The 23,248-nt window shown below is 50.9% G+C and overlaps 1 protein-coding gene across 1 annotated transcript in view; it reads right to left on the reverse strand.

Annotated features, from left to right (window-relative positions):
* Positions 1-23,248, reverse strand: part of LOXL2 (lysyl oxidase like 2) — a 93,829-nt gene that overhangs the window by 34,730 nt on the left and 35,851 nt on the right. Inside the window, exons 4-5 of the mRNA XM_032288535.1 lie at positions 6,840-7,051; positions 682-904 (exon numbers count right to left, since the gene is read on the reverse strand). Of these exons, the coding sequence (XP_032144426.1) occupies positions 682-904; positions 6,840-7,051 (435 nt within the window). The remainder of the gene's footprint in view (positions 1-681; positions 905-6,839; positions 7,052-23,248) is intronic.

A 23,248-nucleotide genomic window follows, 5' to 3' on the forward strand; every position in this document is an offset into this window, starting at 1 on the left:
CACACTGACACACACTTGTCCCCACACACACTCACTCATACACATCCCCCACACTCACACACCCACACAGATACACCCCCCACATACACTCATATACCCCACACCCCACATTCATATACACTCCCATACTCACACCCACACACACTCATACACTCACACCCCACACACTCATACACACTCACACACGCCCCCACACTTACACACACAGACATGCTGTTTCACATGAATATAACGTGACTAATGTATAGACGACAGGATAATGGCACGTTTTCTACCTTGGTGGAAGCTTTTTAAAATTGTTATCTATTCTATTGCAAAATAAACCAAACATGCTTGAAAACGTGTGGTGGACTGCATGTGCTTTTCGGCGCTAGGTCACATTTCCTGTTCTCCGTTGGAAATTGTGCAGGGGCACAAGGTCCCTGTCACACACCTGTTCATGGCCTGCTCACGCTGAGTAAGTGGACAGCGCACAGACAGCCATGACAACCGCCGCTGGGGTATTCTTCTCCCCCATGCATTCCTTCTCTGCAGAGGACGCTTAGGTCTCAGGGTGAAGCAGCAATGATGGTGACGTCAGCTGGGGCCAGCCCTCCTCACTCTCCTGGGGTATCATGCCTACTCCCTCTACACCGTCCCATCCCAAGGGCCAAGTAGTCACATGTCATGCCCCATCCTTACCTCTGGCTTGTAGGCTTTCCGGAATCTCGAGGGTCCATCAGGGCTGAAGACCGGGCCAGGCACACAACTCACCACGGCCGGCAGCCCATTCTCACAGGTGACATTCTTCATGGGGTCCAGTGACACCTGGGGGCCCAGCTTGCAGCTGGAGATGTGGGCCTCTGTGCCGGTGCAGTCCATGGAGAATGGCCAGTAGCGCTGCTTCCTCCGTGAGGCAAACATTCTGCAGAGGGTAGGAAGGGACAGGTGACCAGGGCATCATGACACTTACCCGCGATTCCTTCAGCAGCGAGGCAGAACAAGAGAGGCGGGGCCCTGCTCCTGGAGCTCAGCCCTGCTTCACAGAAGGGTCCCAGCTCAGTGCATACCGCCAGCATTCACTGAACACCTGGTAATGCTGGGCACCACACTGGGCACTGGGGGATAGGACCCAGAGGGCGGACAAGGCCTCCTGCCCTCAGGCAGCTTCCATTCTAGGAGAGAAAGAACTCAATGTAAGAAAATAATAATAATGAAGCCCAGGAATACCAGGAACACAGAATGCACAAAGCTATTTAAAACAGGTGAGGGCTGGGCATGGTGGCTTACGCCAGTAATCTCAGCACTTTAGGAGGCTGGGCTGGGTGGATCAGAAGGTCAGTAGATCAAGACCATCCTGGCTAACATGGTGAAACCCCATCTCTACTAAAAATACAAAAATTAGCTGGGTGTGGTGGTGCGCATGCCTGTAGTCCCAGCTACTCGGGAGGCTGAGGCAGGAGGATCCCTTGAATCTGAGAGGCGGAGACTGCAGTGAGCCAACATCACACCACTGCACTCCAGCCTGGCGACAGAGCAAGACTCCGTATGGGGGGGGGAAAAAAAAAGGTGCGATCCCTGATCCTAGAAAACCCCTCACAGTGTAAAGTAAACCATTTGTTAACCCTAACTCTTCAGATAATTTTAACACAATTTATTGTCATTCTTTTTTTTTTTTTTGGAGAGAGTCTTACTCTCTCCCCCAGTCAAAAGTGCAGGGGTACGATCTTTGCTCACTGCAACCTCCGCCTCCTGGGTTCAAGCAATTCTCATGCCTCAGCCTCCTGAGTAGCTGGGATTACAGGCACCCTGCCATTACGCCTGGCTAATTTTTGTATTTTTAGTTGAGATGGGGTTTTGCCTTGTGGGCCAGGCTGGTCTCGAACCCCTGATCTCAAGTGATCCGCCCACCTTGGCCTCCCAAAGTGCTGGGATTACAGGCGTGAGCCACTGCACCTGGTCTGTTGTCATTCTTTCTTTATTTTTATCAGTGAGCAGTACAAGCTGACTGCTGAGCTCTCTCCGTGATCTACAAAATTAACTTTGTATTTCCAATGAAAACAGTCTTAAATTACTACATCTGCTGAATCAAAGTACAATGTGCTTAGCAGTAGAAATTATAATGGTAACAAAACTCAGGAATATCAGTGAGGTTGAGGGTGTTTCTGTATAATATCCTAGGGAAGCCCTTAGCCTGTATTGCTAGCACATGCAAAGTGTTCCTTTGCATTTTTTTTTTAAGACAGAATATGGATGCAGGTAATTCAGTTTTTTTCTGAAACAGCAACCAAATGACAAGTAATAGATTGGCTAACAAAAAGGATAATGTGCCTCAGTTTCTCATGTCCAAAAATCAGAAGTAATAAAATATCTGCTTCACTAGATTGTTGTGACTGTTTGTTTATTTATTTGTTGTTGTTTTGTTTTTTTTTGGATGGAGTCTCACTGTCACCCAGGCTGGAGTGCATTGGCGCGATCTCGGCTCATGGCAACCTCTGTTTCCTTGGTTCAAGCGACTCTCCTGCCTCAGCCTCCCGAGTAGCTGGGATTACAGGCACACACCACCACACCCAGCTAATTTTTCATATTTTTTAGTAGAGGCAGGGTTTCACCATGTTGGCCAGGCTGGTCTCGAACTCCTGACCTCAAGTGGTCTGCCCGCCTGGGCCTCCCAAAATGCTGGGATTACAGGCATGAGCCACCATGCCCAGCCTGTTGTGACAGTTTAAATGAGTTAATACTTGCCACTAAAACAGTGCCCAGACATAGGGAGGGCTACATAAGAGTCTGTGAAATAAAGAAAACTTTACTGGTTAAAGAAAAAAGAAGAGTGAGAGGAGGGAGGGCTTCCCTAGTTGCAGAGGTAGGAGACGACTTTACGGAAGAGGAGGCTTTAAATCAGGCCCTAAATGATGGTGGGATTTGAAACAAAGGAGGTCCAGGAAGGCCCTCCTGCCTGCTCATGCCGACCCAGCTTTTCAGGGCCAGCGTGCTTGTCTCTGTGCGCCAGGACCCAGGGAGGTGCCAGAAGGAGCCAGTGGAGGGGCCTCGCTGGGCAGGCTGACCCCGAGAAAGGGCAGAGGTGAAGTCCCGTCCCTGCTGCTCCAGCAGCCCTGGAAGGACCTCCTTTGTCTCAGAGTGAATGGGAAGTAAAGACAGAGGAAGGACAAATCCTACAGACACAGTTACCATCTCTCCTTAAACCCAAATTTGAGACTTGTTACAATTCTAGTGTGCCTGTGAACACAATGACACAGAATCTTGCTATGAGGATTATCCTGGTAAATTCAGGGTGCATGCTCACCACAGTGGCGGCCAGAGCAGAGAACGGCTCAGGAGGGCTATTAATACTCCCAGGAACCACTGCCCCCTCCACACTTCCTGCAAGGCCCCTGCACTTGGACGCCTACACCATATTCCATGATGCCCCTACAAGGGGCGGGAGAAGACATGGAGTGGGGGGGTTGGGGGGGACACCAGCTGCTTGAGGATTGGTTAGACCCCACCGCCTGCCTCGGCTCACGAAAACCCTTCTGCGTCCAGCCGACAGTGAGCACCACCCTCTCCAGGAACAGATGTCCTGCGTGCTCAATGGAGAGCGCAGAGCCCACAGCAAACAGAACTGTCCCCAGCAGTCTGGATCTCTGACATCAGCCCCCAGGAATGTGCTGCAGATGCTCCAGCACATCCAGGCCTCCCCGAGGCAGCCCTCCCCTCCTCCTTCCCAGTATTTCACTGGGGACAGGCCTCTGAGCTGCAGACGGAGGCCCTGGGAGGGTGGCAGACAGCCTACCCGGCTCCAGGCCTGGAGATTGGAGGGGTGACTGGAGTGAGTGAGGCAGCCTGGGTGCAGCGGAGCGGAGCAGGAAGCCTGCTGTGAAAGAGGCAGCTAGGCCAAAAGCTGGGCTGCAGGAAGAACACGGAGCTGGGCTGACTGAACCAAGAGTCCTACCCACCAGCTCTCCCCCAGCCAAGGATGAAGGCAGATGTCGTGGGATTCTGCCAGCTGCTGAGTACATCTTTTTCCATGATGCTTTCTGGACGTGGGGAAATAGGACAGGATGGGTCTGAGATGGACTTAAGCTAAAACCCCATAAGCCCCTACTTTGATGTTCTGGGTATTATGCTACGTGGACCGAAGTGTGGCCCACAGTTAGTGAACAGAAATGCTGACCCTGCCTCTGTGGCAGGTGGAGGATACTGTGGGGAGCTCTCCCTGGAGCCAACCCAGCTGTCCTGCAGGCTCTGCCGGGTGTGGGCTGTGACACTTTGAGTCCACTGCCCTTCAGGCCTCTTCCATGCAGACCCAGGGCTTGGGCCAGTGGTCTCTAAGCCTTACCATGCCCTAGGAGTCCTAGCCCTTTGCTGGCAGAGAGCCCACCGAGGCACAGAAACTCTTCACAGCATCTTTCTCTTTTGGGCACATGTGGGCTTAACTGTCACTGAGTCCCAGATATGAACATAAAATGACAGGGACAAGCAAGAAGGTCATGCTTTCCCTCACACTCCTCTGCTAGGAAGGCTGCCCCCCACAAGCTAGAAGGCTGCAAGAGGGGTTAGTTTCCAGCAGCTCCTGTTCTTCATCTCTCCTCCTGCAGACAGCACCACCCACCACCCCCTTCTTGGATTGCTCTCAGCCTTGGAAGCCTTATCCTCCCCCTAATTGAAAAGGCAAAGCCACAGACGCCAGGGTGGGAGGGGTGGGGAGGGGGTTCCAATGCAGCACGTGACAGGATTACCCAGGGCCCAGCTGCTGAAACTGGCCTGAGATCAACTCCTCAAAAGCCGAGGACTCTGGACTGGCCAGGGTTGGGAGGTGGCTTCCAAACGCCATCTGAGCAAGGCGTGTGCTGTGCAGCTCAGAACTGCAGCCAGGCTGGGGGCGCGGGCAGGGCCAGCCAGGTAGGAAGCCTGCCAGGGAAGGGGCTTGCTTTGCTTGGCTCCAGCTGGTAAGAAAAGCTGAGAAGGTGTCACCAGGGAAGGAGTCGGGTGGGAGTTCCCCGAAGTATTCCGAGGACGGTGACTCCTGGTACCAACAGGAAGGAAGGTCTGGGCCATGTCTGGGAGCTAGAATCACCATCGAGGTGACCCTAGGGTGTTGTGTGCTCACCCCACTGGGCAGCTCTGTGGCCATACTCATTCACCCACGTGGGGGTCTGGGGGCTGGGACCAAAGTATGGCCCACCCCATCCAGGCCAGGCTGGGCCAGGGTCAGGGAGGGATATGCGGTCTGCCCAGCACCCCAGGGAGCTGGCGGGTAGAGCTGGGGCTTCAAGCTAGGTCTCCTGGAAGCCACGTCTTCTCCTCCTCTGATTTGGAAGGAAAGAGACAGTGCTGTGAGTCTGCACTCTCCACGACTGTGGACCCTATAGCTGGATACAGGGGACCTCCAGAGGCCAGGCTGTGCATGAGGCTGGGATCTGCCCCTTCCTGGTTCTATCATATTTCTCCAGTTTCCTCAACTCTTAAACAGACCCTTATTTCCCAGTGGCGTTGTGAGAATTAAATGACTGAGAATAGTGCCTGGCACGTGGTAAGCCCTTAGTAAAGAGAAGCTAATATTCCTATGATTATTAAGAGGGGGGAGGCTGGGAGCAGTGGCTCACGCCTGTAATCCCAGCACTTTGGGAGGTCAAGGCAGGCAGATCAAGAGGTCGGGAGTTTGTGACCAGCCTGACCAACACACTAAAACCCTGTCTCTACTAAAAATATAAACATTAGCCAGGCGTGGTGGCGTGTGCCTATGATCCCAGCTACTTAGGAGGCTGAGGCAAGAGAATCACTCGACCCCGGGAGGCAGAGGTTGCAGTGAGCCGAGATCGCACCACTGCACTCCAGCCTGGGTGACAGAGCGAGAATCTGTCTCAAAAAAAGAGGGAAGAGGCCGGGCGCGGTGGCTCAAGCCTGTACTCCCAGCACTTTGGGAGGCCGAGGCGGGTGGATCACGAGGTCAAGAGATCGAGACCATCCTGGTCAACATGGTGAAACCCCGTCTCTACTAAAACTACAAAAAATTAGCTGGGCATGGTGGTGCATGCCTGTAATCCCAGCTACTCAGGAGGCCGAGGCAGGAGAATTGCCTGAACCCAGGAGGCGGAGGTTGCGGTGAGCCGAGATCGCGCCATTGCACTCCAGCCTGGGTAACATGAGTGAAACTCTGTCTCAAAAAAAAAAAAAAAGAGGGAAGAAGACCCCGTGATCCACCAAGTATACCCCAAGTAAATGCCAGCTTGTTGGGGTGCTGAAATCCTTCCACCGGCCACCCCTTAAGTCAAATGACTCCAGGTTCTGGCCTTGCCTACTTCTTTCCCCCACTGGGAAATAGGAACTTTAGCAACCATAACAGATCTAGTGGATTTAACTGGGATTGGATGAAGTGAATGGCATTGGTCAGTTTCTCAATGACCTGCTGCAATTTCCAGATTTCACAGAATCACCATTTGCGGAGGGCAAGTAAACATTTCTTCTTAAGTTGGTGTTGTCTCTGCCAGCCCTGGCCAGGGTATTGCCCTAGCTTAGCTCATGCAGTCCCTGAGTGGGCTAGCAGCACCCCAAACCGGGGTTCTCTGGGTTGGGGGTACCCTGCACCTCACTTCTGCAGTATGCCATCCCTCAGGCTACTCTGGGGATTAGGGTGTATCTCCTGTAGACCTGTGAGTTCCTCAAGGGTTAACATGCCACAGGGCACCCTTGAACTTGACACCTGGCCCAGCAGAGGGGCTCTATGCAAGCTGCCTGCAATGACACCCGCTTGCCTGGCTGTGCCTGGCCAAGGAAAGGCCACCGCCAGGGCAGACTCCTTTAACCAGGTAGGTGGGGCAGGTACCCTCAAAGCCACCCCTTCCGTGCAGTCCTCTTACTTGTACACTTTGGTGTTGTACGTCCTCTCCCCAGGGAAGCCAAACATGCCGCAGACCACGCGGGAGTTCTTGGCCGTCCAGTGCTTGTCACAGATCTGCTTCCAGGTCTTGCCCTCCTTTACCTCCACGTAGCCCTCCATCACTGGGGTGCGCTTGCGGTAGGCCGAGAGGATGGCTCGGATCCGAATGTCCTCCACCTGGATATTCAGGTTCTGGGAAGAAGGAGGAGTGGAAGGAGAGGGTTACCCTTCTGGCCTCGCTGCAGAGACGTCAGGCATTCAGTCCTTCTTTAGTGACTACAGGCTGGGCCTGCCACTGGCTTGCCTGTGCCCTTGGGCCCTGCAGTGAGCTCCAGGCACCCCCGAGGAGCACACGGCCCAAGCTGCAGTTAAAGAGCGCTGTGCATGGGTGGTAGGGAGGCTGCAAGGACCCAACAGGGAGTGGGGCGACCTGGAGCAGTCAGAGAAGACTCGGAGACCCATGGGCTTCTCCCACATCCGAACCTAAGATCTTGGAGAGCACAGGGCAGCAGCCTCTTCCTGCACAGGCCTTGAAATAAATGCATGGGAGACAAATGGTCCTTTGAATGTGGATTTCACATTTCACTCCAAAGCACGTATGTGCCTGTGAGTGTGTCTCTGTGTGTCTCTCTGATTAATCTTTCAGTAAAAGTTGAGTTTCAGATAGAGGAGCCCCAGATGTCCTGAAGCTGGTGATGCCACCCTGCAGACTCCCTCATACACCAGGGGTGGGCATTCCTCTGTTCAAAAATTCTTAGAGAGGCCTGAGAGAAGAGGCAGGGCTTAGAGAGAAAGGAAGCAGAGATTCTGGCATTGAGCATCCTGTGTGAAGAGACCCACACCTGCCTGGTAGGGATCAGGGAGGTAGGGTTGGGGACAACTCTTTGGCCACAGCAAGGAAAGGAGAGACTGCAAACGCCTTCAGTCCGTTGGTGGGTCCCCTTCCCACACCCACCCCATCTATCTGTGGAGTGAAGGACAGGGGCTGGGGTTAGGGTTGGAAAGATTCATTGGCAAGGCCCTTTGGGAGGAGGTGAAGGAAGGCTGGAGGGGCACAGGCGGGAGGAAGGCGCCTGTCTCCCTGCCACGTGGGCATTCCCCCTCCCTTGACATGGAGCTGGAACACCTGCGTACCACCTACACCTGGGTCCTAGGGATCTGGCAGGAGAGGGAGCCTCGAGAGGACAAGCTGGATGGGAGGAGCAGAGGTCCCTGGAGTTACAGTGGCACTTACCGATGCCTTTCCAAGACCCGCCATAACAGGCTCCAAATACTATGGAAGCTCCCTCCTGAATCACATGGCCAGCCATCACCAGCTCTTACTACAGTCCCTGACTGAGGGCCAGCAACCACAGAGCTCTTTATTCTTTTAATTAATTAATAATAATAATTATTTGAGGCAGGGTCTCCCTCTCTTGCCCAGGCTGCAGTGCAGGGGTGTGATCATGGCTCACTGCAGTCTCATATCCTGGGCTCAAGCAATCCTCCCACTTCAGTCTCCCAAGTAGCTGGGAGTACAGGTGTACACCACCATGCCCAGCTAATTTTAAAATACATCTCAGAGATGAGGTGTATGTTGCCTAAGCTGGTCTCGAACTCCTGGCCTCAAGGGATCCCCCCAACTCAGCCTCCCAAAGTGCTGGAGTTACAGGTATGAGCCACTGCAGCCGGCTCCTTCTAAAACACAGATCTAACCTTGTCCCTTGACTAACTCCTATTTGTCTAGGTAATACCCTCATATTGAGTGAGATGTTCTCGGGCATTCAGAACTGATTCCACCTATGCCTCCAGCCCCGCCAGTCCCCAGCTTCACGTGGATAGGCAGACACCATGAATTGTAGTGCGTAACAGCAACAGCCATCACAGAGCAGGCAACAGGTGCCCAGCCCTGTGTGAGGTGCTTTCCTGGTGTTCTCCTACCTAACCCTCGCACGCTGTAATGAAGTGGTTGATGGCTACTGCCATCCCCATCTCAAAGACAAGAATACCAGCTGATTCCAGTCCCCATGCCGGGACTGCCCTGAGGTGCAATGGAAGACACACGCACTGTGAGTGGGCCAAAGAGCAGGACATACGGCCGGTCCGAGTGGGGCTGGAAGGCAGAAGGAACCCAGTACCCCAACTGCCCCAGCCCTGTCCAGCCGAGATGCAAATGAACCACGAGGTTGAACAGAACCATTCTTTGGGTGCCCGGGGATTCATGTCTCCTCACCACGGGCACAGCCAGGCCCGGCTCCAGGTCCTGCAGGGCGGTGGAAAGTATGTGGCCTGGAGTGATGGCACTTGGCTCCGTTTCCTTTCCACCAGAGCGGAAGGAATGCTGCCAGTGGCAGGATTATACCCCAGCCTGGATCCTGGATCCTTTACAGCCCTCATTCAGGCCGCAGGACCCGTGCCACCAAGACACGTGGACACGGGTGAGCCAAGAAAGAGCCTGAGGTCTAACCCAGCCCACGAGCCGGCCGCCTTCTGTCTCTTCCCACTTCGGGAGACCGGGCTGGAATTCCAGTGTGTAACTGTCATGCCCAGAAGGAAAGTGACGCCTGCGATTCACGGGGCAGGCAGCCCGGGCTGACCTTCGATTCACAGATCCTTTCCCCTGCAGTGGACAGCAGTGCAGGCTCGCAGCAGGGAAGGTGTGACCCCCAGCACCTGGCCGCCACAGGAGGAGGAAGAAGGCCCGGCTGGAGGAGCTCAGCAGGCCCCACTGGAAAGAGCTATGTGGGCCTGAGGCCAGCACACACCAACCCAAACACCAAGGAAGCTTGCGCTCATTCCTGCGATGATACCGGGCAGGTTCCTCTGCTAAATATGGCTGGTGGGGAGAGCCCTGGGGCTCCACCGTGGAGGCAATGCAGCCTGGGAAGAGAAAGGGCTAGCAGCAGGTCTCGTCATCCTCATTCTTCCACCGACTCACTGCATACGTGTTTATGCATCTGTGTGTGTCTGTGCATGGTGGTAGAAAATGTGCATGGTGATATATGCGTGATGGTGAGTGCCAGTGTGTCCATGTGTCATGTGAGTCTCTGTGTGTGTGTCTCTGGGACTGTGTGTCTCTGTGTGTGTCCGTGTGCACGATGACGTATGCATGACAGGGTCGCGTGTGTATGCCTGTGTGTCATGTGTTTCTCTGTGTACCCTCTCTGTATGAGTGTCTATGTTACATGGGTCTCTGTATGTACAGAGTGTGCATTTGTTTGTGTGTCTTATGCTGGAGGAAATTCTGCAAGGATCTTGTTCCTTGCAAGGCCTTAGGAAAGCAGTCACGACACGTTTCACTCATTCCTTCAACTGGAACGTCTTCTCCTTGTCTCCCTCCAAAGAACCAAAGCCTCCCCCTTACACTGCAACCATAGCGCCCTGTCTCAGCTCTTAATAATGACAGCTATGGTCATCATTTATCAAACACCAATTTGCCGCAGGCTTGGTTCTTTTTGATTTTTATTTATTTATTTTTTGGAGAGGGAGTCTTGCTCTGTCACCCAGGCTGGAGTGCAGTGGCAGGATCTCAGCTCACTGCAACCTTCGCCTCCCAGGTTCAAGCGATTCTCCTGCCTCAGCCTCCTGATTAGCCGGTATTACAAGCATGCACCACTATGACTGGCTAATGTTTTGTATTTTTAGTACAGACAGGGTTTCACCATGTTGGCCACGCTGGTCTCGAACACCTGACCTCGTGATCCACCCACCTTGGCCTCCCAAAGTGCTGGAATTACAGGCATGAGCCACTGCACCTGGCCAACTGCAGGCTAGGTTCTATATAGAAAACTTTACATCTACTCCATTATTCAATTCCCATGGCAGCTTTCAAGATGGCTCCTGGTCCACCCATTTAGAGGTGAAAACATGAGAAATCTTGGCAAGCTTCTGCAAGTTATCCAAGTTTACACAGCCAATAAATAGGTAAACAAGTATGCAAATCGAGTTCTGGCTCCAAATCTGAGCTCCAGGCTCATAATGACCACTGGTCTCTGAGCAGTCCTCATCTCATGCCTGTGTCCGATCCATTGCCCAGTACTGAGGGTGACTCACCCAGGGCAGGGCCTGGGGCTCAGAATTCTGCATGTCCCCTTCAGCCACCTGAAGGGTGCTGGTGCTGTGCACAGTGGAAGCCCAGCATCCTACGACGAGGAGCAGTGAGTCAGACCGGAGTGTGTACGTGAGGGGAGAGCTAGGCTCTGGGCGTTCTTGCCTTTAGGCCAGCGGGAAGAGGCAGGGAAACCCTTTGGGGCACACATTTGGTGCTCACGCAGGCTAAACAGCTCACAGAGGCTTAGTGAGACCTCTTAGAAAACAGGCACACACACATCACCTATCACCTCTCTCTTAACTTCACTGCTGTGGAATCCCTTCCATAACCACAAGTATTACGATATATTTTCCCCAGGAGTTCAGCCCCAAAAGTTAAGAGAAAGTTTGAAATATTAAAATATACACACATTTTTTTTTCTTTTTTAAATGAAAGGCTCTCTAGGCTTGCAAGTTTAAAATTCAGCCCCAAATCCCAGAAGCTGGTCAAGTACCTTGCGCATATTAAAATTCAAACTAAAACCTGATGCTGTCCCTCTTGCCAGAGACAACAGTGCACCCAGGCCTCCAAAAAGCTTCCCTCCAAGGGAGACACGGAAACCCCGGGATGTGTGGTCCTCAGAGCTCATTACATCCTCCAGCAGGGCCTGAGGCTCTGGGAGTGATTTGCACCCGCTCCCAGAAGTGAAAACTAAGGCACAGCCAGGCAAGGGACTTGTGATTTCAGCCAGAGAGGAAGGGAGCTCTGAGCTCTCTGACTCTCAGGTTTATGCCTGAATGACATTTAACATTTGCAGCATCTGTCCATGACTTGTAAATTCCAGAATGCGATAGTCTGGGGCTGTCGCCAATGAGGAAAAATCACCCATTTTGAAAGTCTAGCTGGAAGTTGCATCAGAGAAAGGTACAAGGAGAAGCAAAGCAAGCCAGCCAGCCTACATGAATCCACGTCACAGTCGCTCTAAACTCTCAGCACCAGGCACGTTGGCAAGGCCAGGTCTTAGCTCAGTGGTCCTTCTCCTTCCCGCTGTTCTAGAAGTCATAATTTAGTATCAGCCAAGGCTTTCTGGGCTGAGAAGTCACCCTGGGGGTGAGAGGACCATGTTGGGAAGACATAACATCACGCCAACATCTCAATGAGAGTGTCCGACTGTCCACTCTAGCCAGCCTCTGCTCACCTCGTACGCAGCCTCCCACGATCACCAGCAAGTTCCTGCATATTCCTCTCAGAGCCTGCAGGTTTCCTACTTTTTAAAATCCAAGCAGGGCTGGACATGGTGCCTCACACCTCTAATCCCAGCACTTGGGGAGGCTGAGGTGGACGGATCACCATGTCAGGAGTTCGAGACTAGCCTGGCCAATACGGTGAAACCCCATCTCTACTAAAAATACAAAAAAATTAGCCGGGCATGGTGGCACATTCCTGTAATTCCAGCTACTTGGGAGACTGAGGTAGGAGAATTGCTTGAACCTGGAAGGTGGAGGTTACAAGGAGCTGAGATTGCACCACTGCACTCCAGCCTGGGCAACAGAGCGAGACTCTGTCTCAAAACCAACCAACCAACCAACCAACCAACCAACCCGGGCTGGACGTGGTGACTCACGCCTCTAATCCCAGCACTTTGGGAGGCTAAGGTGGGCGGATCACTTGAGATCAGGATTTCAAGAACAGCCAGGCCAAGTTGGTGAGAACCCATCTCTACTAAAAAACAAAAATACAAAACATAGCCGGGTGTCGTGGTGCAAACCTGTAATCCCAGCTACTCAAGAGGTTGAGGCAGGAGAACTGCTTGAATCCGGGAGATAGAGGTTGCGGTAAGCCGAGATGGTGCCACTCCACACCAGACTGGGCAACAGAGCAAGACTCTGTCTCTAAATAAATAAATAAATAAATGGATAGATAGGCTGGGCATGGTGGCTTATACCTATAGTCCTGGCACTTGGCAAGGCTGAGGCAGGCAAATCATTTGAGGTCAGGAGTTTGAGACCAGCCTGACCAACATGGTGAAACCCCGTCTCTACTAAAAATACAAAAAAAATTAGCCAGGTGTGGTGGTGGGCGCCTGTAATCCCAGCTACTCAGGAGGCTGGGGCAGGAGAATCCCTTGAACCCAGGAGGCGGAGTTTGCAGTGAGCCAAGGTCACACCACTGTATTCCAGCTTGGGCGACAGACAGAGACTCCATCTCAAAAAATAAATAAACAAACAAACACATAAATAATGAAATAAATAAAACAGGCTGGGTGTGGTGGCTCACACCTGTAACATCCTCATGCTTTGAGAAGCTGAGGCAGGAGGATGGCTTGAGCCCAGGAGAACAAGACCAACACAGGTGACAGAATGAAACCTCATTTCTTCAAAAGAAGAAAAAAATTTAAAAATTAGCTGGGCAGGGTGGCACATGCCCATAGTCCTACCTCCCAGGAGGCCAAGGTGGGAGGATCACTTTAGCCTAGGAGTTTGAGGCTGCAGTGAACTAGAATTGTGCCACTGGACTCTAGCCTAAGCGAGAGGGCAAGAATTTCTCTCTAAAAAACAAAACAGCGGCCTCCCAGATACAGACCCACATCCCAGCTGCATGCCTGACACCGTCCTCAGCACCTCCACCCAAACACATCCAAGATGGCTTCCACTCTTCCTCTTTTCACTGAGCCTTGAGGGATGCTCCTGCCGCCAGCTTTGCAGACCTCTGTTACCCTCTCTCTTCCTCACCCATGCGGCCATTCAGCCCTAGCAAGACCTTCTCTGCCCTTCTGTCAGCTTGCCCTTACCTCTCCCACTTCCCAGTCAGCTGTGCAAGGAGAATGCGTGGGAGCATAAGAGCGGTGCGACAATTTCATCATCTCACCTAGGCCCACTGTCTCCTCACCTCTGGTTTCTTCTCCCATCCATTCAGCCTCTTTGACCACAGAGCATTCAAGATCTTCCTGGTGGCCTGCCTGCCTGCCTTAGGCCCATCCCACACCCTGCCCTTCTCTGTCCCTTCTTTCTACCTATCACAATCCTGCCAATCATCAGGGAAAATGTTATTCATCCATTCAAAAATATTTGCCCAGTGCTACCATGTCCCAAGTACTGTGTAAGACCTTGAAAGGACAGACAGGCATGGTCCTTGCTGTCATGAGGTCCCTAATCTAGAGGAGGAGAGGGGGCACCAGCATCTCCGTGAAGCCCCCTCTCCTGCCCCCAAATATCACCCCCACAGGTTTGATTTCCTCTTAATTCCTCCGGCACTGGCGTGCTGGTGACTCACTGCGTTACTGGCTTATACTGACCATCTTGTGCTAGTATTTACTTTTCCACATGCTTTTGCCTCTCAATTGGACTGTGAATCCCGTAAGGGCAAAACTCTGCCTTATTCATTTTTGTATTACCCACACAGTAAGAATTTATTACTGGTTCCTTCCAACCATGTTTGAGGATCCACTATAGCCAGACACATAGTGGGCCCTCAAACGTGTTTGGAAGGAACCAGTCATGATTTCTTCAAAATCCAACAACCGGAGTTTAGCTTAGCTAGACATGCTGAGTGCCAAGTCCAACATTTTAATAAAGACTCTTTTCATTCTTTGTTTAATGCAAAATAAACAGCTAGGCAGTCCTCACCTCTCTTCATAACATAAGCAGGACTTGCGTGGCTTATGGATAGACAAGAGAACATGTAAGCTTTGTCCAGCCATTCTTTTGTCACCTGAGCTCTCCAACACCCTCTCCCCTTTTCCCTTGAGATCTGAAACTAATCAATAGTCGCTGAACCGAATTAAAAGCCGTTCTGATCCACAGCACACAGTCAGTTGGCTTGGCTAAGTGTGTATTATCTGTACACAATATAAGGCATGCTATATTCGAAGAGTCTGACTATGTTATAATTATCCCCTTTCAATGATCCAATCAGAAACTCTTAGTTCAAGAAGCTGCTCAGGGCCAGGCACAGTGGCTCATGCCTGTAATCCCAGCAATTTGGGAGGCCAAGGCAGGCGGATCACCTGAGGTCAGGAGTTTTAAACCAGCCTGGCCAACATGGGGAAACCCCGTCTCTACTAAAGATAAAAAAAGTGAGCCAGGAATAGTGGTGTGTGCCTGTAATTCCAGCTACTCGGGAGGCTGAGGCAGGAGAATTGCTTGAACCCAGGAAGCGGGGATTGCAGTGAGCCAAGATGGCGCAGTTGCACTCCAGCCTCGATGACAAGAGGGAAATGCCGTCCAAAAAAAAAAAAAGCTGCTGGTAACATTCTCCAGCCTGTGACTTCCAGATGGAAGCAAAGCAGAGAGGAAAGGCATTTCAACAATTTCTGTTCATCAGCTCTAGGTGACAGAGGCCACTGGGGGCAGCATGGGGGTGGCCTGGAGAGCTGAGGTCATGCTGACACCACCAAAGGAAAGAGTCAGTAGTCTGTCGTGCCCTTCCTCCTATAAATCAAGAGCTTTGCAACACTGCTGGAAAACGGAATGCTCTGTTTCATTTTCCAAGCAGGCAGCCACTTGGGTAGGTAACAGAGGCTGCTTCTTTGCAGAACGGGCAAGCCCTGCTGTAGGCAGGAAGCCGGCGGGACACCTGTTCCAACAACCAGCCCCTCTGACCCAGGCAGTTCCTTCTGTCCTGGTCAGGCCCGACTGCCCACCACACACCCTAGTGGGGAATCTGATGCTTCTCTTCACAGCAGTCATCACCATGGTAACACAGTCACTACTGCTAGACGGAAAGCTCAGGGCGGGCAAGATGGTCTGCTGCATCACTCCCTTTATCTTCATGCCTAGCGTAGGGTCCGGTGCTGAATTGAAATCTATCGGGTGAATGAATGAACAGATCCTTAGCAAAAGCCACCTGGGGATGAGGTGGGGGGATTATTTGGCATCGACACCCAGCATAGCTGAGGTGACTCAACTAAGCCACTTATGCTCATTGCAGAACCAGGCTGACCGCTGCCCACTCCGCCCAATCATGTCATCAGCCCTCCCTGCAGAGCGGAGCTGCCCACGCTGGAAAGGAGGGGCTTTCTCCAGCCCCGATCAAGCCCCCGCTTCCTCGGGATAGCAACTTTCCCACAGGTTTCCTCATTCACCTCTCTTCTCCAAACTGCCATGCAACTCAGCACCCGGCTCACACTCTCCAAAGTTCGAGTACATTCTGTTCATTTAATTACTTCATCTAAAACAAATTATAAGGCTACTTATTCATGTGCAGTCTAATAAATATAAGGTTGTGTATTGGTTTATTTCGTCTCACAAATAGTTATAATGGTATTTATACTTTTCAAAGCATTATATCTGCAACACCTGGGCCGGAAACCAAGTTCCAATCTGTTAGCCACATATACACCCTTTTGCAATTCAGATTTTCAGTTGGGAAAACAGGTCACCTTAGAACCACTTGCCTTGTGTGTCCCTGTGGTAGCGGGCAAGCCCAGGCGACATATAGGCTCTTAGTAAATAGAATCGTGGAATGTGAGAGCTGGACAGGATCTTGTTGTTTTTTTTTTCTTTTAATGGAGTCTTGCTCTGTCGCCCAGGCTGGAGTACTGTGGCGCAATCTTGGCTCACTGCAACCTCCACCTCCCAGGTTCAAGCAAGTCTCGAGTAGCTGTGACTACAGGCATGTGCCACCACACACAGGTAGTCTTTTGTATTTTTAGTGGCGACGGGGTTCTTGCCATGTTAGCCAGGCTGGTCTTGAACTCTTGACCTCAAGTGATCTATTCACCTTGGCCTCCCAAAGTGCTGGGATTACAGGTGTAAGCCACCTCGCCCAGCCCCGGACGGGATCTTACATAACCTCTTGCCCAAGCTTCCTGTGAGGTGGGAGAGACAAAACCCAGGAACGCTACATCTGATTGTCCAGCCAGATAGTCCAGCAAGACTGAGGGTTCAGGCTGTAAGCCTTCACCATGCCTTCTTCCGCCCTTGCTGAAAAGTCCAGCACAAACTACCCGCTTGCTACCATTTCTCCTCCTCCTATAGACAAGCCAACCAGCTACACTGGGACCATCTGGGAATGGGGTCTATATTTAGGCTTCGAGGAACCACTACCTTCCAAAATGCACAGAAATGAAAACAGGCCCCCTTGTTTCCCAAAACTGCCCAGTGTAACCTCTCTGGTGGGAGCCAGGGGCAGGATGAGATTCCTGGCTGGAAAGGGCTCAGAATTTTCGGAAGTCCTTCTAGAGACCTTTCCCTTTTAGGCTGAAGCCCTCCGCCCCCTGCTGCCCCCAGACAGATAAAGCTGCCCCTGGGAGAGCAATGCTGAAACATTTGGCAGTTGACTGTGACTAATAAAAACCTGGACCCAAGGAATTTAAAAAATTCACAGCTGTCTCAGCCTCTGTGGTTAAAATGAGAAGAAAGGGCTTTTTCAGGTCTCAGCGTCCTTCCCAAAGTACATGAGAGAGCAGAGAATGGGGGACAAAGCTCTCCCCTAGGGTGGAAACAAATGGCTTTCTCCTCATTCTGTCCTCATCACCCCTCTGTCGGCCCCTCAAGACCTCTGGGGTTGCCCACTTTTACAAAGGGGAAACTAAGGCTCAGAGGTCATTCAGGGGAAAGGCAACACCTAAATCTCACAGCCTGGGGATTTCCAATCAGTTCTGGCAATGGAATTGCTTTTGACAAAAGGGCCTTTAGAAGATGGGTAAGGACTGAGCACAGTGGCTCACGCCTGTAATCCCAGCACTTTGGGAGGCCAAGGTGGGCAGATCACTTGAGGTCAGGAGTTCGAGACCAGCCTGACCAACGTGGAGAAACCCTATCTCTACTAAAAATGCAAAATTAGCCGAGCGTGGTGGTGCACGCCTGTAACCCCAGCTACTCGGGAGGCTGAGGCAGGAGAATCGCTTGAACCTAGGAGGCGGAGGTTTTGGTGAGCAGAGATCACGCCATTGTACTCCAGCCTGGGCAGTAAGAGTGAAATTCTGTCCCGAAAAAAAAAAAAAAAAGATGGGCAAGGAAGAAGGTGGGGTGGGGAAAAGAAAAAAGACCAGGATGTTCCCTGATCTACAACACACAGCCCAGCCACGAAGCTTCCTGAGCACATGACCTGGCCACGTGCAGAGCAGCCAGGGCGCAGAGGTTTACTCAGCAGGGCATCTGGATTTGTCATCTCTCCTTATCTAATGCTTTTTCCAACTGGTCTACCCGCCATGGGCGGAAACAAAGCCTCTCGATTTAAGGGGCTCTGAAATCCTGGGAGGTTTGGCTGGGGCTCTGTTTGCTAGGTTTAAAAGAGATCCGTTCACTTGGAGCCAAGAGTATTTGACATTTGCTTATTTGTTCCTGCTTACCTCCTTTTAAGAAAGTTTTGAGGACTGACCTAAAACTCATTTTCTTTATATCCAGACAAACTTCTGTTTGATAGGACAGTGTCCAGGGACCCAGGAAGGGTCAGTCACTCTGGACATACAGCTGTGAGTTCCAGTCTCCACTGGGACTGGAACCCGGGGGTTCTGCCTTCAATTCTGGAGTTCAAAACTGAGAATATACAAGATATGACGGTGCAGCCTTTGTCAGAGAAGGGGAAAACTGAGAGCCTGCCTGGTTCATTTCCTGGATAAAATGAACCGAGGCTGGTGATTCAGTGGTAGGACTAACCCAGTACTTTTGAGTCTGCAAAGCACTTTTACAGCAATCTGATTTTGTTCCCCTACAGAATATTTAAAACTACCTTGTAAATGATGAATGCACACCACGTCTTTTTGATGGAGAAACCACTGCCACTGGACTACAGACCGTCGCAGCTGAAACGGATTGAATTCAACTTGCTGGACACTACCCGGTTGAAGTGAACCCTTGCCCAATTGTTCGGGATGCTGGTCAAAAGGCAGCTTAGGGTACGAACCTACGAACTTTCCCTTGGTGGGGTCATTTATATGAAGAAGGTGTGATTTTTTTCCTCCTCTAGAGGGGAATTCACAAACTATCAGGAGCCCCCAAGGATTCTCCAAGCAGCTGCAGGAGTCCAGGGAAGCACAGTTAGCTCATTAAGTGAAATTCCATCAGCCAGGCTCCAGGGCTTAGTGACTCATGCCTCTGGCATTCCAGAGTAGGGTGAACTTGGTCTAGACTGATGCCGTTTTCTTCCACTCTCTGCTCTGGGAATTCCAGTGCACTCTGGAGGAAGCATGGGCTGTGAGGGTCATCTGTAATTATCTGTGCTCTAGCCCCAATCTCCAGGGGTTAATGAGGGTGAATGTTACAGAGCCCAGCCCACATCCTTGCAGAGTAGCCGTGGGAAGGGACGTGAATGCCCTCATCACATTCATTAGCCCAGGGGTCTACAACCGGGGTCACAAGACATGACAAAGCATTCCCAGACATTTTGTTACTGGCCACTTTTGAATTCGCCCCTTCCAAACTGGGGAAGTCGAGGGAGGGCTTTAACTCTCACCCTTTGATATGAAAAGTCTGCATCTGGTTTCAAGGTCAAGGCCATCAGGGGCTGGAGAAAAGACAGAGAGAGACCCCAAGCACATAATATACACGCTGGCCGGCAGGCACCCCCTCACTCTCTGTGTTCTCACACACACGTGATGCCTGTGTGCACTGTCCATATCCAGCCGGTAGGCTATGTGGGACGAGCGCATTTTCCCAGACACTGAGTAACAAGGGTCTTAAAACTTGGCAATCACTTAATCCCACTTACTTCCCCATGTAGGCATCTGACCACAATATTCCGGACACGAGGTTGTCCAGTTCATGCTTGAATTCCTCCTCCACCGACGAGGAGCTCACCTAACTTAGGGTACAGCTGTCTAGTGCAGGAATTCCACTGAGCTGAGATCTATTTCCCATCACACTCCCCTTCGCCTTGGCTCTGGAAGTTGGATATATTCTTTTTTTTTGAAACAGAGTTTCGCTCTTGTTGCCCAGGTACCATCTCGGCTCACTGCAACCTCCGCCTCCTGTGTTCAACCTCAGCCTCCCAAGTACCTGGGATTACAGGTGCCTGCCACCATGCCCAGCTAATTTTGTATTTTTAGTAGAGATGGGGGTTTCACCATGTTGGCCAGGCTGGTCTTGAACTCCTGACCTCATATGATTTGGCTGCCTCGGCCTCCCAAAGTGCTGGGATTATAGGTGTGAGCCACGTGCCCGGTTGGGAGCTGGCATATTTTCTAAACATTCTTCTGCATGGTAGTAGTTTAAGTATTTTAAGAGAACCATCTCTCCCCGTGTCTCTTCTCTTGACAACTTCAGTTCCTTGTGATACGGTTTCCAGATTTGTCTCCATCCTGTTGGCTTTTCCTCTGATGGACATCTGGATCCAGAACTGAACCCTGCAGTCAGTGATTGGTCCAAAAGGCGAAGAGCTTAGGGAACTAATTCTTCTATCAGTAAAGCAGTTGATATTCACTTTTTTTTTTTTTTTTTTTTTAGCAGCCCTGTCACACTCTTGGCTGATACTGAGCTTTTAGTCAACCACTGCCCCCTGAGATATTTGTTCTTTTATTTTTTTGAGACAGGGTCTCACTCTGTCACCTAGGCTGGAGTGCAGTGCTCACTGCAGCCTCCACTTCTTAGGGTCAGTCATCCTCCCAACTCCGCCTCCCACGTAGCTGGGACCACAGGCGCGTGCCACCATGCCAGGTTAACTTTTTTAATTTCGTAGAGACATGGTCTCACCGTATTACCCAGTATGGTCTCAAACTCCTGGGCTCAAACAACCTGTCCACCTCTGTCTCCCAAAGTACTGGGATTACAGGTGTCAGCCACCACACCAGGCCTTTAAAAAAAACAAAATCAATGATTTTTTAGTTACTTCCCCAAAGTCTGCACTCCTGTGGCTGTGTTTTTCTTCACGAACTTTGATATAGGACCTTCTATTCATCCCTAATATGTTGCGGCTTGGGCCTGTTATTTCAGCCTACAGCAGCTTTTCTGAAAGTTCATTCCATAATTTTATACTCTAGCAATCTCTCCTAGCTTTGTATCTCCCACAGATTTTATCAGTATGCCTTTTAATTGCCACAAACATTCCTGATACATGATGGGGAGGCCGGAGCAGAGCCCTAGGGCTCACCGTCAGAGACCATCCACTCTGTTTATACACAAATTAGTCAGCAGTTCACCCTGGGTATTATTAGTCAGTGTGTTCATGACTTCACCCAAATGCATGTCCACCAAAGCTGCATCTCTTCTTCTTGTCCACAACAATTTAATAGAGGGCATTTCTTCAGCTGAGAGGAACGGTCCTATGACTTCAGCTACTGACACAGGCTGTTCCAGGAGGTATTTTGGAGAAACGTCTCAGCATCCCACAAATATCCCACGTAGGTGGTCTAGGTGGTTCTCCACCCATCAGGCCAGCACTGCCAGTAAGCACGAGCCTCAGCCACAAAGCCCGGGATACAAGAATCTTCTGGCAACTCACAGAGGCTCTCCCCAGACATCCTGAGGTGTAGGCCCTTTCATGACCTACTTTCAGCGGGTACCCAAGGGAAGTTGCAGGGAACTGATCATCAGCGAAAGTTCCCGCAGTCTGTGTGATTGGGCCAGAAAGCTCCCCTCTGGCTCCTGGTCGCTAGCCTGATCTGTCTGACAGCAAGAGGGAGCCCTTCTAGGAAAATGCAGAGCGTGGAAAGCTGTGGATGTCACCTGGCCCTTTAAGCCAGACATCTTCACAAGCTGCTTGCTCTGGGTTTCTGGAGATTCGACAGGGCCCATGCTCCTTGCCTTGGAAGGATCCTCAGCTTTCTCCAAGGTACACATCTTGTCTTGCAGAGACTTAGTGAACTTTCACTGATGATCAGTCCCCCTGCAACTTCTTCCCTTCGGTACCCGCTGAAGGTAGGTCATGGAAGGGCCTAGACCTCAGGGTGTCTGGGGAGAGCCTCTGTGACCTGGGCTAAGGTTCTAAGGGCTGGAGGACAAGGGCCACCTTTTCTTTCCCTACTGGTGCCCCAAACCAGTAGGTACCCAACAAATGCCCAGAATAAAGGTAGGGGCTAAGCTTTCCCATCATGGAATCTCAGCCCGTGCAGAGTAAGAAAGTTCTCTCTAACATTATTTTTTTTTTTAGTCTTTTCTAAGCTTATTCCACCCCATGAAGGTTCTGCTTTTGATATGATCCATTTTATTTCTTCCTGGAAATGCTAAGCATTGGAACTGGCATTCAGGAGGTATTCAACAAATGTTTATCTAATGACGTGCCACTCAGAGTCCTTTTTCCAAAATCATATATATATATATATATATATTTATAATGGTAGACAAGCCTTCCCATGTTCTCCATACAAAACTTACTGATGTTTTGGCCTGTCTTCCTTTTTTATTCAAACCATCAATGACTTTCTTATGCCAAGAAGGTGGGTCTTCACTGGACACTCCAAGTGGATTACCCTGAAGTTCTAGGTTGAACAGAGGCCCATCCAAGTTGTTACAAATCAGCTCATGGTCCTAGTAGGCAGGGCAAGCTGTGAGGAAATGATTTGCGTCCATGTGCTTCTCACTGCTGTTGAGTTTAATGTTTCAACCTGGGAGATTCTCCACCTAAGGAGTAACAATTTCTGGTTTGCATTTCTGGGGAGAAGAAAATTCGGGAGGTGGAGATGTTGTTCCCATTAAGTACGTAGAATTTATCTATTGGATACAATGATGAGTAATATAGAGCCCCTGCCCTCTGGGAGCATCCAATCTCATGGGAGAGATAAGATACATTTAACTGGGGCTAATTATTGTCCATGAGGTTATAAGGAATGGAGATGGAAAATTTTGTGAAACTGGGTTGGACAAGCCCATCCTTGAGATCGTCAACTTCATGGTAAAGAAAGCAAAGCTGTCAGCTGGCCATGGTGGCTCACGCCTCTAATTCCAGCACTTTGGGAGGCTGAGGTGAGCAGATCATGAGGTCAGGAGTTCAAGACCAGCCTGACCCACATGGTGAAACCCCATCTCTACTAACAATACAAAAATTAGCTGGGCATGGTGGTGCGTGCCTGTAATCTCAGCTACTTGGGAGGCTGAGGCAGGAGAATCGCTTGAATCAGGGTGGCGGACGTTGCGGTGAGCCAAGATTGCCATTGCTCTCTAGTCTGGGTGACAAAGTGTGACTCTGTCTCAAAACCAAAAAATAAAAAATAAAAAGAGAAAGCAAAGCTGTCATCAGTGACCAGAAGATGAAGACTGAAGAAAGTACATCAACTCCATCACAATCTATTTATCTCCAATAAAATAGCAGCATTTGCCAGGTGTTGACCAGCAGTCTCCTCCTTGCAGCTGAGAAAAGCCTGGAAATCCTTTTCCATGCTATAATGCAGGCTTGGACAAATCCCTAGCACACTTGGGAACGTACATGGAGAGAGGACTGTGTGAGTCATGACAGTAAAGACAACAGTCTTAGAGAACTTCCTCTGGGGCCCAAATAGGGCAATC

The sequence above is a fragment of the Sapajus apella genome, unplaced genomic scaffold (assembly GCF_009761245.1).
Source record: "Sapajus apella isolate SASKATOON/1434 unplaced genomic scaffold, GSC_monkey_1.0 scaffold21, whole genome shotgun sequence".
Lineage (NCBI taxonomy): Eukaryota > Metazoa > Chordata > Mammalia > Primates > Cebidae > Sapajus > Sapajus apella.